The sequence below is a fragment of the Hyla sarda genome, chromosome 4, assembly GCF_029499605.1.
Source record: "Hyla sarda isolate aHylSar1 chromosome 4, aHylSar1.hap1, whole genome shotgun sequence".
Lineage (NCBI taxonomy): Eukaryota > Metazoa > Chordata > Amphibia > Anura > Hylidae > Hyla > Hyla sarda.
Genome location: NC_079192.1, coordinates 398,477,929 through 398,498,738, shown reverse-complemented (window position 1 = coordinate 398,498,738; position 20,810 = coordinate 398,477,929). Strand labels below are relative to the sequence as shown.

Sequence of the window (20,810 nt, the reverse complement as noted above, 5' to 3'; positions counted from 1 at the left end):
TGTAATCACCTTACTACTGGGGTGACACACTGTAACAAACACCCTCCTTATGTACTCTCCTCCCTACTGGGGTGACACATTGTAACAAACCTCCTCCTCATGTAATCTCCTTACTACTGGGGTGACACACTGTAACAAACCTCCTCCTCATGTAATCACCTTACTACTGGGGTGACACACTGTAAAACACACTCCTTATGCAATCTCCTTAATACTGGGGTGACACATTGTAACAAACCTCCTCCTCATGTAATCTCCTTACTACTGGGGTGACACACTGTAACAAACACCCTCCTTATGTAATCTCCTTACTACTGGGGTGACACATTGTAACAAACCTCCTCCTCATGTAATCACCTTACTACTGGGGTGACACACTGTAACAAACACCCTCCTTATGTAATCTCCTTACTACTGGGGTGACACATTGTAACAAACCTCCTCCTCATGTAATCACCTTACTACTGGGGTGACACACTGTAACAAACACCCTCCTTATGTAATCTCCTTACTACTGGGGTGACACACTGTAACAAACCCCCTCCTCATGTAATCTCCTTACTACTGGGGTGACACACTGTAACAAACCCCCTCCTCATGTAATCTCCTTACTAGACGCAATTTACACTGTAGTATAACTTGGCATCATGAGCTCAAAGGTTGAAGAAAAAAAATCCTGGAATACTCCTTTAAAGGGGTTATCCAGGAAAAAACGTATTTTTATATATCAACTGGCTCCAGAAAGTTAAACAGATTTGTAAATGACTTCTATTAAAAATCTTAATCCTTTCAGTACTTATGAGCAGCTGAAGTTGAGTTGTTCTTTTCTAAGTGCTCTCTGATGACACCTGCCTCGGGAACTGTCCAGAGTAGAAGCAAATCCCCATAGCAAACCTCTTCTACTCTGTGCAGTTCCTGAGACAAGCAGAGATGTCAGCAGAGAGTACTGTTGCCAGAGAGAAAAGAACAACTCAACTTCAGCAGCTGATAATTATTGGAAGGTTTAAGATTTATTAATAGAAGTAATTTATAAATCAGTTTACTGTATTTTTTGCCGTATAAGACGCACTTTTTCTTCCCCAAAACTGTGGGGGGGGGGGGGGGGGAAAGTTGGTGCGTCTTATACGGCAAATACACATTAAAACCCTGTCCTATGGCGGCGGTCCCTGCGGCCATCAACTGCCTGGACCCGCGGCTAATACAGGACGTCACTGATCGCGGTGATGCCCTGTATTAACCCTTCAGACGCGGCGATCAAAACTGAACGCCGCGTCTGAAGTGAAAGTGAGTCTAACCCGGCTGTTCGGGACCGCCGCGGTGAAATCGCGGCGTCCAGAACAGGTTACAGGACACTGGGAGGGACCTTACCTTCCTCCTCTGTGTCTGCTCCGGGCCGGGATCCCCTGCATGGCCGGCGCTCTCCTTCATCGTCATCACATCGTCGCGCACACTGTCCCGTCATCCAATAGGAGCGGCGTGCGTAGCGACGTGATGGCGGCGACGGAGAGCGAGGATCCCGGGCAGCAGAGACGTTCCGGAGCGACGGGGACACCCCGGGGACGCGGCGACAGCGATGGAGGGCGACATCCAGGGCAGCGGTGACGAGCGGTGACGGCTCCAGAGCGGCGGGGACACGTGAGTATTACCTCCTATACCAGTGGTCTTCAACCTGCGGACCTCCAGATGTTGCAAAACTACAACTCCCTGCATGCCCGGACAGCCAACGGCTGTCCGGGCATGCTGGGAGTTGTAGTTTTGCAACATCTGGAGGTCCGCAGGTTGAAGGTTCAGAATCTTTTTTTTCCTAGATTTTCATCCTTTAAAATTGGGTGCGTCTTATATGCCGGAGCGTCTTATATGGCGAAAAATACGGTAACTTTCAGGAGCCAGTTGATATAAAAAATTTTTTATTTTTCTGGAATACTCCTTTAAGTTCTAATAAATTTGGTAACATATTTTCTTGGTCATGCGGTATGGAAAGACATTTAGACTGTAGGTGATCCCCTTACATGGACATGGGTTGCAGCTCATACTGTACTTACTCTTCTTTTAATTTGAAGACGTTCTTGTCAAACTCTGGAAAGAAAGTATCGCACTCCAGGTCTGCCATGATGTGCGTGAAGTAGATGTGGTTACACCAAGGGTGCTTCATCATGTTCTGTGGAGAGGAGGTATAGTAGAGACGTTTTTGATGGTAGGTAGCATCTATGGAATACTTCTATTAAAGGGTTACTCCAGGTAACTAAAACGTAATCCCTATGCAAAAGATAGAGGATAAATGTCTGATTGGGAGGGGGGACCAACCACTTCGGAAGGGGGCCCGGCTACTCACCTGATCTTGGAGAAGAGTGGCTCAGCCAATCACTAGCTGAGATGGAGTACCGTTGCAGCCGGTGATTGGCTGAGCGGGCCATCACTCCCGCACAGGGGCGGACTGACAACACTCAGGGCCCCCGGACCAAATAAAGCAAGGGCCCCCAGTCGGCCCCTGGCCACACCTCTGCCCCACCCCTATTCGGACATCAGCCTGATTGGTGATGTCTGGCATTAGCCGAGGGAGTGGGAGCAGGCACTGTGTGTACATGTATGCTTTGTGTCTTTAGGGCTCATTTACACGGACGGATCCGCAGCGTATTTTACGGTGCGGGACCGCCAACAATGAACCCTACAGTGCTGCCTCCATCTGTGTCTGCTCATAGCGGCAATCTGCCGCTACGAACAGACACGCTTTGATGTGCATGTTCGCCCTGCGCATGCGCAGTATACTCTCACACATCGCGGCTGCTCTCGGCCTGGCTCAGGGAACAGGAGGAGCGGCTGCGATGTGTGCGAGTATACTGCGCATGCGCGAGGCGAACATGCACCTCGAAGCGTGTCTGCTCGTAGCGGTGGATTGGCGCTATGAGCAGACACAGATGGAGGCAGCAATGTAGGGTCCATTGCCAGCGGATCCGCAGCGTAAAATACACTGCGGATCTGTCCATGTGAATAAGCACTTAGGGTACGTTCACATGTACAGGATCTGCTGTATATTTTCTGCAGCTGATTTTGCTACCTATTGAAGCTAATGGGTCGCAAAGTCAACTGCACAAAATATGCAGCAAAAAATATGCAGCAGATTCTGTTCATGTGAATGTACCCTTCAGGGGTTAATGATAAATAAACAAGCAGTGTGTTCACATGTTGTCGCCCCAGTGGGGTCACTTTCCCTCCTCCAGTGTCCACAGGTCACCAACAGGTCACATTACCAGAACAATTTTTTTGAAAAATTGCGGCAAAAATGGCGCAGTTTTGCAGCGATTTCTAAAAATCCGGGTAAAACTGTGCCATTTTTGCCGCAATTTCCCCAAAAATTGTTCTGGTAATGTGACCTGTTGGTGACTTGTGGACACTGGAGGAGGGAAAGTGACCCCACTGGACTGCTACTATACAGGGAGAGAGGCAGCACACAGGGACATCACTCACCTCACATGAAGCGGAGAGAGGCAGCACACAGGGACATCACTCACCTCACATGAAGCGGAGAGAGGCAGCACACAGGGACATCACACACCCTCACATGAAGCGGAGAGAGGCAGCACACAGGACATCACTCACCTCACATGAAGCGGAGAGAGGCAGCACACAGGGACATCACTCACCTCACATGAAGCGGAGAGAGGCAGCACACAGGACATCACTCACCTCACATGAAGCGGAGAGAGGCAGCACACAGGGACATCACTCACCTCACATGAAGCGGAGAGAGGCAGCACACAGGGACATCACTCACCTCACATGAAGCGGAGAGAGGCAGCACACAGGGACATCACTCACCTGACATGAAGCGGAGAGAGGCAGCACACAGGGATATCACTCACCTCACATGAAGCGGAGAGAGGCAGCACACAGGACATCACTATCACTCACCTCACATGAAGCGGAGAGAGGCAGCACACAGGGACATCACTCACCCTCACATGAAGCGGAGAGAGGCAGCACACAGGGACATCACTCACCTCACATGAAGCGGAGAGAGGCAGGACACAGGGACATCACTCACCTCACATGAAGCGGAGAGAGGCAGCACACAGGACATCACTCACCTCACATGAAGCGGAGAGAGGCAGCACACAGGGACATCACTCACCTCACATGAAGCGGAGAGAGGCAGCACACAGGACATCACTCACCTCACATGAAGCGGAGAGAGGCAGCACACAGGGACATCACTCACCTCACATGAAGCGGAGAGAGGCAGCACACAGGGACATCACTCACCTCACATGAAGCGGAGAGAGGCAGCACACAGGACATCACTATCACTCACCTCACATGAAGCGGAGAGAGGCAGCACACAGGGACATCACTCACCCTCACATGAAGCGGAGAGAGGCAGCACACAGGGACATCACTCACCTCACATGAAGCGGAGAGAGGCAGCACACAGGACATCACTATCACTCACCTTACATGAAGCGGAGAGAGGCAGCACACAGGGACATCACTCACCCTCACATGAGGCGGAGAGAGGCAGCACACAGGGACATCACTCACCTCACATGAAGCGGAGAGAGGCAGGACACAGGGACATCACTCACCTCACATGAAGCGGAGAGAGGCAGCACACAGGGACATCACTCACCCTCACATGAAGCGGAGAGAGGCAGCACACAGGACATCACTCACCTCACATGAAGCGAAGAGAGGCAGCACACAGGACATCACTCACCACACATGAAGCGGAGAGAGGCAGCACACAGGGACATCACACAGGACATCACTCACCTCACATGAAGCGGAGAGAGGCAGCACACAGGGACATCACTCACCTCACATGAAGCGGAGAGAGGCAGCACACAGGGACATCACTCACACAGGGACATCACTCACCTCACATGAAGCGGAGAGAGGCAGCACACAGGGACATCACTCACCTCACATGAAGCGGAGAGAGGCAGGACACAGGGACATCACTCACCTCACATGAAGCGGAGAGAGGCAGCACACAGGGACATCACTCACCCTCACATGAAGCGAAGAGAGGCAGCACACAGGACATCACTCACCACACATGAAGCGGAGAGAGGCAGCACACAGGGACATCACACAGGACATCACTCACCTCACATGAAGCGGAGAGAGGCAGCACACAGGGACATCACTCACCTCACATGAAGCGGAGAGAGGCAGCACACAGGGACATCACTCACACAGGGACATCACTCACCTCACATGAAGCGGAGAGAGGCAGCACACAGGGACATCACTCACCTCACATGAAGCGGAGAGAGGCAGCACACAGGACATCACTATCACTCACCTCACATGAAGCGGAGAGAGGCAGCACACAGGGACATCACTCACCCTCACATGAAGCGGAGAGAGGCAGCACACAGGACATCACTCACCTCACATGAAGCGGAGAGAGGCAGCACACAGGGACATCATTCACCTCACATGAAGCGGAGAGAGGCAGCACACAGGACATCACTCACCTCACATGAAGCGGAGAGAGGCAGCACACAGGGACATCACTCACCTCACATGAAGCAGAGAGAGTCAGCACACAGGGACATCACTCACCTCACATGAAGCGGAGAGAGTCAGCACACAGGGACATCACTCACCTCACATGACATGGCCGCTCTGTGTTCCTGGTAGGCCTGTCAGCTCTCGGCCCCTCCTCTTCCTGTGCTGGGGGCGGAGCCAACAATCATGTCTGTTTATATAGAGAAAGACATCACCTGAAAGTAGCGCTTGTCTGACTGGGGATCCGGGACAAGTGTCCTGAATCCTCAGCAGCTGCAGCGGGCCCTTTACCCGGCCGGGCTTTCGGACTATGGCCGAATGGACCGGCCGGTCTGTCCGCCCCTGCTCCCGCACGTCTCGGGGGTGGGGTCCACTCTACTCCAAATGTGAAATAATTGGATATTTGACATTTGTTTGTTTTTTCAGTACAGAATTTGTGTTCATCTTTCTTGTGTTAGCTTCTTCTATCGACCATTTTACGGCACTTACCTTATAACACTCCACTCCTCCTAGTATCCATATCGTTTCTATCTCATTACAGAGAGGCGAACTTGAGACAAGTTTAACAACTTCTTCTTCATCATGGCATATGTAATCGATATGTTTCGGTAAATCGCTAGACATAAAACAGGCCAGAATCATATAAGAAGTCATTTGCATAAAAGCTTATACAATTCAGAATTACAGAGAATATACAGTGCCTTGCAAAAGTATTCATCCCTCCTGGACTTCTCTATATTTTGTCATGGTATTACCACAGATTCATATTTATTTTATTGAGGTTTTTAATAATGGACCTGCAGAAAAACATCATTTTGAAGTATTATTTCCAAATAAAAAGCTAAAAAAAAAGCGTAAAGTGCCTATGTATTCACACTATGTATTCTAATACTGTGAAACCTTAAAGGAGTACTCCCGTGGAAAACTTTTATTTTTTAAATCAACTGGTGCCAGAAAGTTAAACAGATTTGTAAATCACTTCTATTAAAAAATCTTGATCCTTCCAGTACTTTTTAGAAGCTGTATACTAAAGAGAAATCCAAAAAAGAAATGCATTTCCTCTGATGTCATGACCACAGTGCTCTCTGCTGACCTCTGCTGTCCATTTTAGGAACTGTCCAAGAGCAGAGGAAAATCCCCATAGCAAACATATGCTGCTCTGGACAGTTCCTAAAATGGACAGCAGAGGTCAGCAGAGAGCACTGTGGTCATGACATCAGAGGAAATGCATTTCTTTTTTGGATTTCTCTGTAGTATACAGCCTCTAAAAAGTACTGGAAGGATTAAGATTTTTTAATAGAAGTGATTTACAAATCTGTTTTAATTTCTGGCACCAGTTGATTTAAAAAAACAAAAGTTTTCCACGGGAGTACCCCTTTAAAGAACCACCAATTGCCTATACAAGTCGCATAATTAGTAAATAGGGTCCATCTGTCTAAACTTTAATCTCAGGACAAAGACACTTATTCTGTGAAGGCCTTAGAGTTTGTTAGAGAGCAATACTGAACAAACAGCAGCATGAAGGTCATGGAGCTTACCAAACAGGTCAGGGTTAAAGTTGTAGAGAAGTACAAAGCAGAGTTAGGTTATAAAACGGTATCCCAAAAACATCTCACAGAGCAACATAAAATCCATTATCAGAAAACAGAAAGAATATGGCACAACCGCAAACCTACCTAGAGAAGCAACCAAGAGGCCCGTGGTAACTGACGGAGCTGCAAAGATCAACAGCCGGGAGAATCTGTCCACTGGACAAATATTAGTCATATACTCCTCAAATCTCGTCTTTATGGATTAGTGTCAAGAAGAAAACCATTGTTAAAGGGGTACTCCGCCCCTAGACATCTTATCCCCTATCCAAAGGATAGGGGATAAGATGTCAGATCGCCGGGGTCCCGCTGCTGGGGACCCCGGGATCGCTGCTGCGGCACCCACGCTATCATTACTGCGCAGAGAGAGATCACTCTGCACGTAATGACGGGCAATACAGGGGTTGGAGCATCGTTACGTCACTGCTCCGCCCCTCGTGACATCACGGCCCGCCCCCTTCAATACAAGTCTATGGGAGGGGGCATGGCGGTCGTCACGCCCCCTGCCATAGACTTGCATTAAGGGGACAGGCCGTGATGTCATGAGGAGCGGAGCTATGACGTCCCGCTGCTCCGGCTCCTGAATCACCCGTCATTATGCACAGAGCGAACTCACTCTGTGCAGTAATGATGGCGGGGTGCCGCAGCGGCGATCCCCGGGGTTCCCAGCAGTGGGACCGCGGCGATCTAACATCTTATCCCCTATCCTTTGGATAGGGGATAAGATGCCAGGGGCGGAGTACCCCTTTAAAAGGGACAACAATAAATCCTGTTTGGGGTTTGCCACAAGCCATGTGGGAGACATATCAAAAGTGGAAGAGGTGTTTTGGTCAGATGAGACCAAAATTTATCATTTTGGTCTTAGTGTGACGGAAACTCAACACTGCCCATCCCCCTGAGCACACTGTCCCCACAGTGAAACCTGTTGGTGGTAGCACAATACTGTGGGGTTTCTTTTCAGCAGGTACAGGGAAACTGGTCAGTACTGTATTGATGGAAAGGTGGATGGGGACAAATATGGGACAATCTATAAACTCAATCTGACGTAAGTCTGCAAAAGACTTGAGCCTGGGACGGAGGTTCATCTTTCAGCAGGACAATGACCCGAAACATACAGCCAGAGCTACAATGGTTTAGATCAAAGTATGTTTGGGCCCTAAAATTGACCAGTCCAATCTCACACCTGAATTAAAGGGTTATTCCACTGGGAAAAAAAAAATTGTTTAAATCAACTGGTGCCAGAAAGTTAAACAGATTTGTAAATTACTTCTATAAAAAAAAAAAATCTTAATCCTTCCAGTACTTATCAGCTGCTGTATACTACAGAGGAAGTCCTTTTCTTTTTTAATTTCCTTTCTGTCTGACCACAGTGCTCTCTGCTGACACCTCCTATCCACCTCTGTCCATGACAGAGCAGGATAGGTTTGCTATGGGGGTTTGATCCTGCTCTGGACAGTTTAAAAAATGGACAGAGGTGTCAGCAGAGAGCACTGTGGTCAGGCAGAAAGGAAATTCAAAAAGAAAATAACTTTCTCTGTATTATTCAGCAGCTGATAAGTACTGGAAGGATTAAGAATTTTAAATTTTAGTCATTTACAAATCTGTTTAACTTTCTGGCACCAGTTGATTTAAAAAAAAAAATGTTTTCCACAAGAGTACCCCTTTAAATTGAGAATATATGGCAAGACTTAAAGGGGTTATACAGGAAAAAAAACTTTTTTTTATATATCAACTGGCTCCAGAAAGTTTAACAGATTTGTAAATTGCTTCTATTAAAAAATCTTAATCCTTTCAGAACGTATGAGCTGTTCTTTTCTGTCTAAGTGCTCTCTGATGACACGTGTCTCGGGAATCGCCCAGTTTAGAAGAGGTTTACTATGGGGATTTGCTTCTAAACTGGGCGGTTCCCAAGACACAAGTCATCAGAGAGCACTTAGACAGAAAAGAACAACCTTAACTTCAGAAGCTCATAAGTACTGAAAGGATTAAGATTTTTTAATGGAAGTAATTTACAAATCTGTCTAACTTTCTGGAGCCAGTTGATAAATAAAATAAAATAAAATAAATTTCCTGCACTTCTAAAGTACTATGCATGTTGGGTTCATAAAATGGTAAATGTCTTTTTAAAGGTGTAATCCCGTGAAAAACTCTTTTTTTTTTTTTTTAATCAACTGGTGCCAGAAAGTCAAACAGATTTGTAAATGAAAAGTAATGAATAAAGAAATACGTAGGTGCACTCACCGCTCGGCGGAGACAACTGCGTGGTGGGGTCCGGTTTATGGGGAGCTGGATCTCAGCATCGGCGCAGGAAGTGTGGCGCTCCAGGAGTGTGTGTGTGCACCCCGCAGGAGACACACAGTTAGGTACCGGGACCAAGCCGCATTCCAGTCCAGTTGAAGTTTGCCTTTAGTGTGCTCTCCCTTTCTCGTCTCATTTTTATTTAGATTTGTAAATCACTTCTATTAAAAAAATCTTAATCCCTCCAATACATTTTATGGGCTGTATACTACAGAGGAAATGCTTTTCTTTTTGGATTTCTGTGATGTCACGAGCACAGTGCTCTCTGCTGACCTCTGCTGTCCATTTTAGGAAATGTCCAGAGCAGGAGAAAATCCCCACAGCAAACATATGCTGCTCTGGACAGTTCCTAAAATGGACTGCAGAGGTCAGCAGAGAGCACTGTGGTCGTGACATCAGAGAAATCCAAAAAGAAAAGCATTTCCTCTGTAGTATACAGCCCCTAAAAAGTACTGGAAGGATTAAGATTTTTTAATAGAAATAATTTACAAATCTGTTTAACTTTCTGGCACCAGTTGATTTCCACAGCAGTACGCCTTTAAGTCTATTTGAATTCCAGTTTGTAACAGTAGCCAAATGGACAATAAGTCCAAGGGGGGTGAATACTTATACAAGGCACTGTATTATAAAGGTTGCATGCTTTGAGTCCTGTGTTCTGACTTCCAAGACACATGGGCAAATCTAGCTTCTAGGCCTCGGACTATTAGATATGGGCACATTATGTCAATGCAATTGCTGTTTATTCATGAAGCATTTAAAGGGGTATTCCGCCCCTAGACATCTTATCCCCCATCCAAAGGATAGGGAATAAGATGTCTGATCGCGGGGTTCCCGTGCTGCACCCGGCGTTCGTTTAGAGCGTTGGGTTCAGCGCTGGAGGCTCGTGACGTCACGAGCGGGGTGTGACCGTGATGTCATGAGCCTCTGCCCCGCATCACCAGTCATCCGTGCACCGGATGTCTGGGATGCCGCAGCTGAGATCGTTTGGATAGGGGATAAGATGTCTAGGGGGGTGGAGTACCCCTTTAAGGGAATGTCAATTTAAAGGGGTACTCCGGTGAAAACCTTTTTTCTTTTAAATCAACTGGTGGCAGAAAGTTATACATATTTGTAAATTACTTCTATTAAAAAATCTTAATCCTTCCAGTACTTATTAGCTGCTGAATGCTACAGAGAAAATTCCTTTCTTTTTGGAACACTGATGACATCACGAGCACAGTGCTCTCTGCTGACATCTCTGTCCATTTTAGCAACCGTGCATAGCAGATGTATGCTAAGAGCAGCATGGTGGCTCAGTGGTTAGCACTGCTGCCTTGCAGTGCTTGGAACTTGGGTTAAAATCCCCCTAAGGACAACAATAAATAAAGCGTTATTATTATTATTATAATAACGTCAGCAGAGGGAACTGTGCTTGTGATGTCATCAGAGAGCATTCCAAAAATAAAAGAATTTCCTCTGTAGTATTCGGCAGCTAATAAGTACTGGATGGATAAAGATTTTTTAATAGAAGTAATTTACAAATATGTTTAACTTTCTGCCACCAGTTGATTTAAAAGAAAACAGGTTTTCACCGGAGTACCCCTTTAAGTGAATTTTTGTTGCTTTCAAGTAAAAATGTTTTATTATTCATACAAAGCAGACACGGGTCTTCAGTTTGATGTATTTATAGACCACTACATACCTGATCTGCCTGGTAAGAAGAACGATGAGGGTATTTGGCAGAGGTAATAGGTTCTCATCGAATCCCTCGAATGACCGTCGGCCCCAAACTATTAGATTTTTCTTTCCTATTAAAAATGATAATAACCGTTTACCATGCCGCATGTTTTACTATAGTTACCAGGTACCAAACTACCCTGTTTTCATACATTTGCTCTGGACCTTTAAAGGGGTTATCCGGCAAGAGAAAAACAGAGCTATTTTTTTTCAAAACCAGCTCCACGTCTGTCCCCAGGTTGTGTGTGGTATTACAACTTGGCTCCATTCACTTCAAGGAACTGAGCTGCAGAACCACACCCAACCTGGAGACAGACAGGGAGCATTTTTTTTAAAAGAAATTAGCTCTGTTTTTCTATTCCTGGATAACTCCTTTAAGATGGCCATGAAAATTAGGTCGGCCAAAGCCACTGGTCTCAGTTGGAAAGGACAATCATCTAAAGCATTTGGGGCCTCTCGACTCTACCGGAAGGGAAGAGAAGCGTTGGGAATGTTGGACTTCAGCGTGCCCAATCATGTTGTTTTCGGGGAGATAATTTACCAGCAGAGGTCTGGCAGATGCTTTCTACTCTTTCTTGATTGAGAAGATTTGCATACTCGCCCGAGTGGAGCGTGCATGTGTATGTGGGGATCGATTGGCTAATAGCTACCTTATGTTTATTACCAGCTTTATACACTCATGTATGAAAAAAGACACCAAAAGACAGACACAAAACAAAGGTATAGAGCTACTCAAGTCAACAGGAGAGGCTGGATCTGTACATTTTATGATACTATTATTATAATTGGGCAACATATGGCAGAAATATTTAGTCCTGTATGGTACATAGATTTGGATGTAAAAGAGTATTCCGGAGGCACAACAGTTTTTACATTTGGCTCCGGGTACTGTAAAAATAAAATAGAAGCCATACTCACCTGCCCTGATCCTCTGCAGCTACCATTCCAATGGCTCTTGGTCCCCACTGACGTGTACCAGCAGGAACTGCTCGCTCAGGAGATCAGTGGCTGGGGTAAATCACCACTGCTGGCAGCGATTTGCTGAACAGTTAGTTCCTACAGGGACAACAAGGCACAAGAATCCAGAAGCAGCTGAGAGCAATGGGGACCGGGAGTTATCAGAACAGCAGCTGCGGGAGATCAGGACAGGTAAGTATGGCTTCTAATTTTTTTTACAGTACCCTGAGCATGTATACTGTAAAATTCAGTGCTATAACTTACCAGGCTCCTTCACTGTAGTTATTGTGTTTAATAGATACTTGAATTCATTTCTATGTTATAAAAAAAAAAAAATAATAATTAAATTATCCTGGTTGCACAGTTTTATAAATTGTTTCATAAATATGACACATGAACATGGAGTCAGGGGTATTAAAATGCAGCCACCCTGCCTTGGTTCTTAACTGGTTGCAAAAATGAATGTCCTGCTGGGGGCAGGGGAAAAAAATTGAAAGAAAACCTATACTTACCAAGTCCCGATCCCCTGCAGCTTCTGTTCTCCTGCTCTTCTGTCTTCTTCCTACTTTCAAAACAAGCACTCGGAGCAGGACTTGCCAGCTCAGCCAATCTCCAAAGGCAGTTGTGTTCCATCTCGGTAATTGGCTGAGTGGGTAGAACGAGCGTTCATCTTGGAACCAGGAAGAAGACTGAACCAGACAATGAATGGGAGCTGTGTTGGATCAGTGCTAGGTAAGTATATATATATATCTGAATAAGCAAGAGAGGACAGGACAGCGTATCCTTCGGAATTAACCCTATCAGGCAGGCGCTCGCACAGTCCCGTAGCTAGGTGGGGTGCAAAGCGTGGAACAGCAGACAACTTGTATAGAGCATCAAGTAAAGAAAAACGCTGCAACTCACCACCTTCAAGCTTTGCTTTAATTGTCGTCACAATCGTCAGTAAAGGTGCAACTTGCGGTGAATCGACATCGGGGCTGGATACAGGGGAGAGAGGGTAGAGTGGACGCTGCGGGGAGGTCCCTAGACGACCAGCTAGTTTCGCATCAAATGATGCTTCTTCCGGATATGTTGCTCGCGAATATTCGCAATTCGAATATTATTCGCGAATATCGCATATTCGCGGATTCGCGAATTTCGCGAATATAGCGCTATATATTCGTAATTACGAATATTCGTTTTTTTTTTTGTCTTTGTTTTTTTTCTTCACAGTACACATCACAGTGATCACCCCTCTCTGCTTCCAGCTTGTGTGGTGTAAAGAAGGCTGTAATACTACTGTGTGAGACTGGCGCGTGAACATTCTAATTTTCGCATATGCGAATTTGCGCGCACGCTAATTTTGTATTTGCTAATATTCACATATGCTAATTTTCGTATACGCGAATATACGCATATGCGAAAATAAAACGAGAATATAACGAATATGCGAATATACGCGAATATATGTCGAATATTCGTCCATATATTCGCGAATTCGAATATGGCCTATGCCGCTCAACACTATAGTGATAGTGTTGAGCGGCATAGGCCATATTCGAACTCGCGAATATTTGTGAATATATGGACGAATATTCGTCATATATTCGCGAATATCCGTATATCCATAAAATTCCCGTCTTATTTTACGCATATACGAAAACTACCGCATGTTGAAATTCGCATATGCGAACATTAACAGGGGGACCCGCCCAAGCGAAAAAGTCGACACATGCGAAAATTTGCGAACATAAGCATGAGGGAAATTCGCATATAGGAATATTAACCCACCCCGAGTGTTCGCGTATGCGAACATTAACATAAGCATATATTCTCGAATATATTCCCATATGCGAAATTTCGCTCATGTTGATGTTCGCATACGCAAATGTTCGCATGGGTCGAATTTTTCATATGTGCGATTTTCGTTTATTCTTATATTCGCATATGTGCGTTTTCGACTGCGTTTTTTTCGCATATGCGAAAATAAGACATTTTAATGATATGCGGATATTCGCGAATATATGACGACTATTCGACCATACATTCGCGAATATTTGCGAATTCGAATATGGCCTATGCCGCTCAACACTAGTGGTGAGTTGCAGCATTTTTCTTTACTTGATGCTCTATATATATATATATATATATATATATATATATATATATATATTTATATAATTTTTTATCCTTTTTCCCAGCCACATCAAAATATAGCTTTTATTACCCCTTTTATTACCCGTTCACAGGTACAGGACCAAAGTTTATTTTCATGGTAAAATTCTGTGCAAAATAAGTGCCAGTTCCTGCCAGCACAGATCCGCTGAGGAAATTCAGCAATAAAATTCCTTGCTGAATTTCCTCAGGTGGTATGGGTAATTTAAAGGATTATTAGTTTTGTATTTTCAATCTGTAAAGGGAATGTATCAACCATATTTCCCTGATTCAAGCCAGATACTTAAACATGTTTGTTTGTTTTTTTTAATCAGTTTCTATTTTTTACTTTTGTTTTTTTATTTCATTTTTTTGTACATTATTATGGGGGCTGCCATTTTGCCTGAGCTGTTTTTAACTGCATTCAAAGATATGCTTTACTGCAAACCCCATAGACCCAGGCAACAATAGTTAGGACCTGTCCCATTTATGAATTGGAGACATTTATGAGCATCCTCTGTGACCTTTTCAGAGGTTAATCTACAGGGAGGAGAAATGCAGATCTCTGCTGTGAGTGGTGGTGGATTCAGTGTTATCTATACACCGGTGTCATCTTTCACTGTGCTCCTGAGAAGAGAGGCATTACTGGGAAATTATCTGTACAGAACAGATAGTCTTAGCTTAGTTTTAGCCCTAGTGGCCAGAATAGAAACTGCAAGATGTCATTATCATTAACAAATTTAGATGCAAAATTAGAAAAAAAAAATATCACTAAAAACTATGGTTAACATAAAAACATGAAATAGGTCATTTTTGTTGATACATTCCCTTTAAGGAGACATAAGGAGGCCTCTCAGATTCCCCCCCAAAATGTCATACAAAATTACACCGCTCTATCTATCTTTAAAATGCCAAATGCTATGATGGAAACCTGATGGACTATGGGCTATCAAGGAATAAAAAGAATATTAAAACAAAGTTGTTTTATTCCCAAAACAGCATCACATCTGTCCTCTGGTTGTGTATGGTATCACAAACAGGCTCCATTCACTTCAATGGAACTGAGCTGCAATACCAGACCCAACCTGAGGACAAGAGTGGTGCTGTTTCGCAAATAAATCAGCTCTGATTTTCTATTCCTGGATCCCTAATAACAGCCTATGATGAAGTAGAATAAAGGGCAAAAATAAGGCAGATGTGAACTTAGCCTTACCCACATAGCCAAGTGAATCAAATATTTTTCTGAACTGTGTATTATTGTCTGCACTGGTTTTCCTTGCTGCCAGGGCATGCTGGGAGATGTAGTTTTTCCACAATTTGGAGACCACTGTCCTAAAGTATAGGTCTCTATGAAAGGAACATAAAGTACTACTTACGGTAGATTCCACGGTAAGTTCCCTTTCAATCCAATTCCCATATTGTTACAAGCAGCGGCGATCACCTTTATCGGCTTGGGAACGATCTGTGACTTTTCTCCAGGCATCTTGATCACTAGACAAAAATGGAGGAATATGTCTCAGATCAAGTAAACAGACATGTAACCGGCACAGCAGAGCCCCTGATCCCACGATAGATAAAGGCGTCATCCAGAAATACAGACCGCTAGACCTTCTCTTAGAGCAGTGGTCTCCGAACAGTGACCGTCCAGCTGTTGAAAAACTACAACTCCCAGCATGCCCAGACAACCAACAGCTCAGACTAATTAAAAGAATTAGTTGCATCCAGGACATTGTTCTCCCAACATGTTTCAACATCATGAACAGTTTCCTCAGGGAACTGGGACATAGCATGAATGGCTGTGTTGATGGTGAAAGACGGTGAAACATGTTAGGGGGTTGGGGGCATTATCCTGGATGGATATAGGTGTCATACAGAAATACAAACCACAAGACCTTCTCTTAGAGCCGTGGTCTCCGAATTGTTGTCCTACAGGTGTTGCAAAACTACACCTGCAAGCATGCCAACAGCTCAGACTAATGAAAATAATTAGTTAATGCATCCAGGACAATGTTGTCCCAACATGTTTCACCATAAAAACAGTTTCTTCAGGGCAATGGGACATACCATGAATTCCTGTTTGGATGTTAAACGGGTTCTCCGGTGCTTACACATCTTATCCCCTATCAAAAGGATAGGGGATAAGATGCCTGATCGCGGGAGTCCCACAGCTGGGGATGCCCGTGATCATGCACGCGGTACCCCGTTTGTAATCAGTCCCCGGAGCGTGTTCCATCCGGGTCTGATTACGGGCGACTACAGGGCCGGCAGCATGTGACGTCATGCCCCGCCCCTCAATGCAAGCCTACGGGAGGGAGCGTGACAGCTATCATGATCACGGGCATCCCCAGTTGCGGGACTCCCTCGATCAGGCATCTTATGATGGTGAAACATGTTGGGGGGGGTCATTATGCTGGATGCAATATATCAATCTTGGATGCAATCTTTGAAAACCCAATAAACAGAGTTGCTCACGAATATTCGCAATTCGAATTTTATTCGCGAATATTGCATATTCGCGAATTCGCGATTATTCGCGAATATAGCGCTACATATTCGTAATTACGAATATTCGTTTTTGTTTTTTTTTTGTTTTTTTTTTTTCACAGTACACATCACAGTGATCATCCCTCTCTGCTTCCAGCTTATGTGGTGTAAGAAAGCTCTAATACTACTCGGTGAGACTGGTGTGCGAATTTGCGCATATGCGAAAAGTTACATATACGAAGTTTTGCATATGCGAATTTTCACTTACCCTGATTTTCGCATATGCAAATTTTCGTATACGCAAATATTCGCATATGCGAAAATAAAACGGGAATATTACGACTATGCGAATATTCGCGAATATGACGAATATTCGTCCATATATTCGCTAATATTCGCGAATTCGAATATGGCCTATGCCGCTCAACACTAATAAACAATGAATAATGCGCTAAATGTACATGCACGCTGCTGCTCCATTCACTTGAAGGACATTTGGGCACCTTTTTGAGATCAGTAGGGGACCTAGAAATTAGACCCCTATTTATCTGCTAGTTATATCCTCTGTCCATAAACTTTTATTAGTTCAGGGTATATTCCCGCGTTCAGTATTCTGCGCAGGATTTGATTGCGCAGGATTTGAAGCTGCAGATTTTAATGTAAACTAATTGACTGAGCACATCTTCACATCCTGATCCTCAAATATGTGCAAGATACCGTATGTGTGAATACACCCTTAAAGAGTACCTGTCATGGTCTGGGTAAATTTTATAATCCTCCCAGTTCACTGTCCCCCCCCATCATGATAAATCGCCCCCTGCCTTTATTTTTATAATTTTTTAGTTTTCTACCTTGATATTGCGCCGTATTTTCTTCTCAGTCTCAGTCAGATTCACAGACTGGCAAGGGGCGTTCCCCAGCAGGCGTGACATCATCTGAAGCCATACAGGGGAGAACTTCCTCCCTCACTCTGCTACACACAGCCCAGAGCAGTTCAGTGTGAGATGAGCTATGATTGGCTATGGCTGCACCCCCTCCCCCTCAGCACTCCAGACTGCATTTCCTGTGTTTGGACTTCTGCCAGGCCAGCAGGAGTCCAAAGTCGGTGCAAGAGATGGGGGGGGAAATGTGCTCTGGACAAGTAGGGAGACACCTAGTGGCAGCTTTTTTAAACACAAATAAAACATAGAAAACTTCATTTTTTTTGTAACTAAGTACATTAGAAAGTACATTTATTATTTTCCATAAGGAGTGCAATAGCAAAAAAATTTTTAATGACAGCGCCCATTTAAGGTTACAGTGACTTGTACGTGTTTCTTCCTACATGATTTTATTTATTATAAGCTGTACTCGCCCAAGAAAATTCTGATTTAACTGAGAATAAAAAACAATAAAGGATTTACCCAGGGGTACAGCATATTGATAGACGTGGAGTATAAAGCAGAGCTGAGTTTGTTATTAGGGACAACTGGCAGAAATCTCACGTCTTAAAGGGGTACCCTGGTGGAAAACTTTTTATTTTTTTATTTTTTTATTTTTTTTAAATCAACTGGTGCCAAAAAGTTAAACAGATGTGTAAATTACTTCTATTAAAAAATCTTAATCCTTCCAGTTCTTATCAGCTGCTGAATACTACAGAGGAAATTCTTTTTTTTTTTTTTTGGAACACAGAGCTCTCTGCTGACATCATGAACACAGTGCTCTCTGCTGACATCTCTGTCCATTTTAAGAACTGTCCAGAGTAGGAGACAGAGATATCAGCAGAGAGCACTGTGCTCGTGATTCAGCAGAGAGCACTGTGTTCCAAAAAGAAAATAATTTCCTCTGTAGTATTCAGCACCTAATAAGTACTGGAAGGATTAAGATTTGTTAATAGAAGTAATTTACAAATCTGTAAAAAAAAAAAAAAAGTGTTCCACCGGAGTACCCCTTTAACTGTGAGTTTATAGATAGGCCAGGAGAGGGCAGCAGAGAGCTATAACATCAAAGTTAGAACATCAAACTTTCTAAATAATCTTTTTTATAAGAAGTGGACTGTATATCAGGGGCTGGTTGTATGTAGTGGTTGTTAAAAATGGGGTTTTTTAATCGCTAAAACTAAGTGTCATTTACATCCGATTGTCATCATGATGTAGTGTTTCCCAACCAGGGTGCCTCCAGCAGTTGCAAAACTACAACTCCCAGCATGCCCGGACAGCCTTTGGCTGTCCGGGCATGCTGGGAGCTGTAGTTTTGCAACAGCTGGAGGCACACTGATTGGGAGACACTGTCATAATGTATCACATGTTATCCTTCTCGCCACCACGCTTGTGCTCAGGTTGTGTGTGGTATTGCAGCTCAGTCCCACTGAAGGGAATAGAGCCCAGTTGTAATACCACACACAACCTGATGACAGGTGTGGCACTGTTTTTGGAAGAAAGCACCTAGTGTATTTTTATTCTGGATATCCTCTTTAAAGGGGTACTACCATGGAAAACTTTTTTTTTTTTTATCAACTGGTGCCAGAAAGTTAAACAGATTTGTAAATTACTTCTATTAAAAAATCTTAATCCTTCCAGTACTTTTTAGGGGCTGTATACTACAGAGGAAATGTTTATCTTTTTGGATTTCTCTGATGTCACGACCACAGTGCTCTCTGCTGACCTCTGCTGTCCATTTTAGGAACTGTCCGGAGCAAGAGAAAATCCCCATAGCAAACATATGCTGCTCTGGACAGTTCCTAAAATGGACAGCAGAGGTCAGCAGAGAGCACTGTGGTCGTGACATCAGAGAAATCCAAAAAGATAAACATTTCCTCTGTAGTATACAGTCCCTAAAAAAGTACTGGAAGGATTAAGAATTTTTAATAGAAGTCATTTACAAATCTATTTAACTTTCTGGCACCAGTTGATAAAAATAAAAAGTAATTATGAGCTGCTGAAGTTGAGTTGTTCTTTTCTGTCTAAGTGCTCTCTGATGACACCTGTCTCGGGAACTGTCCAGAGTAGAAGCAAATCCCCATAGCAAACCTCTTCTACTCTGTGCAGTTCCCGAGACAATCAGAGATGTCAGCAGAGAGCACTGTTGCCAGACAGAAAAGAACAACTCAACTTCAGCAGCTGATAATTATTGGAAGGATTAAGATTTTTTAATAGATCAGTGTTTTCCAAACAGTGTGTTTCCAGCTGTTGCAAAACTACAACTCCCAGCATGCCCGGACAGCCTTCGGCTGTCCGGGCATGCTGGGAGTTGTAGTTTTGCAACAGCTGGAGACACACTGTTTGGAAAACACTGCTTTAGATCTACATCGCTTTGCGTCATGTTATATATCCAAGTTAATGTTGTTAATATTGCAGTAGGTATAACAAACTCAGCTCTGCTACGTCTTCGTACACATCGCATCGTGACAGATGTCAGCCTGGCCTGTCTGCCTGAGATGACAGCATTCGCCTGGCAGTACAGCGGAGTACATCCTGCAAAATCAATAGATGCAACATTAAAAGGAGACTCTTACCTACCGCCAGATGCTCCCCGACTGTAATAATACAAATCTGTATGTTTACAGCCCTTTGGGTGCCAACGGGTCGGGGATGGAAAGTGAATGGCAGCAGATGCACAGCAGAACAGGACAGGATGGCTATAAAGGCTGGAGGTGGAGCCGCATTTACAAAAGAGCCTCTTTTGTTTATGGATGAAAGCAGGAAACTGGAATTATAGTAATAAAAAAAAAATAAAAAAAAATCCCTAAAATTAGAAAAATTACAGGAATCATCTGCTTCTGATTCTCACGGTACAAAGAGTGTGTGAAATAAGTATTGAACACGTAACAATTTTTTTTTTACCAGATGTTGGTAACAAGCCAAGTAATCCATATATACAAAGAAACCGAAACAAATAGGCTCAGAAACGAAGTTATGTGTAATAATGTGAAATGACACAGGGAAAAGGAGTATTGAACACCTCCTGTATGAAGGAACTAGTCACATACGTTGCTCTGGTGAGATTTTAGCCCATTTGTCCACACAAACAGTCTTTAAATCTTGAAGGTTCAGCGGGCCTCTTCTATGAATCATGATCTTCAGTTCTTTTTTATATATGTTAAGATATTGTGTAAGATGTACAGCACATTCATTTACATCTATA

At 44.1% G+C, this 20,810-nt stretch overlaps 1 protein-coding gene across 7 annotated transcripts in view; it reads right to left on the bottom strand.

Moving 5' to 3' along the window:
• The window catches only part of LOC130267450 (dihydrofolate reductase-like), a 45,614-nt gene that overhangs the window by 1,284 nt on the left and 23,520 nt on the right, over positions 1 to 20,810 (bottom strand). For 4 of the 7 annotated variants that reach the window (XM_056517292.1, XM_056517291.1, XM_056517296.1 and 1 more), the window contains 5 exons: positions 15,581 to 15,695; positions 12,336 to 12,385; positions 11,080 to 11,185; positions 6,001 to 6,127; positions 2,043 to 2,158 (listed from right to left, as the gene is read on the bottom strand). In XM_056517292.1, the coding sequence (XP_056373267.1) occupies positions 2,043 to 2,158; positions 6,001 to 6,127; positions 11,080 to 11,185; positions 12,336 to 12,385; positions 15,581 to 15,687 (506 nt within the window). In that variant the 5' untranslated portion in view covers positions 15,688 to 15,695. Of the gene's footprint in view, positions 1 to 2,042; positions 2,159 to 6,000; positions 6,128 to 11,079; positions 11,186 to 12,335; positions 12,386 to 15,580; positions 15,696 to 20,181; positions 20,325 to 20,655; positions 20,752 to 20,810 lie in introns of those variants that run through there. The other 3 variants (XM_056517290.1, XM_056517293.1, XM_056517294.1) reach the window with 3 other exon arrangements.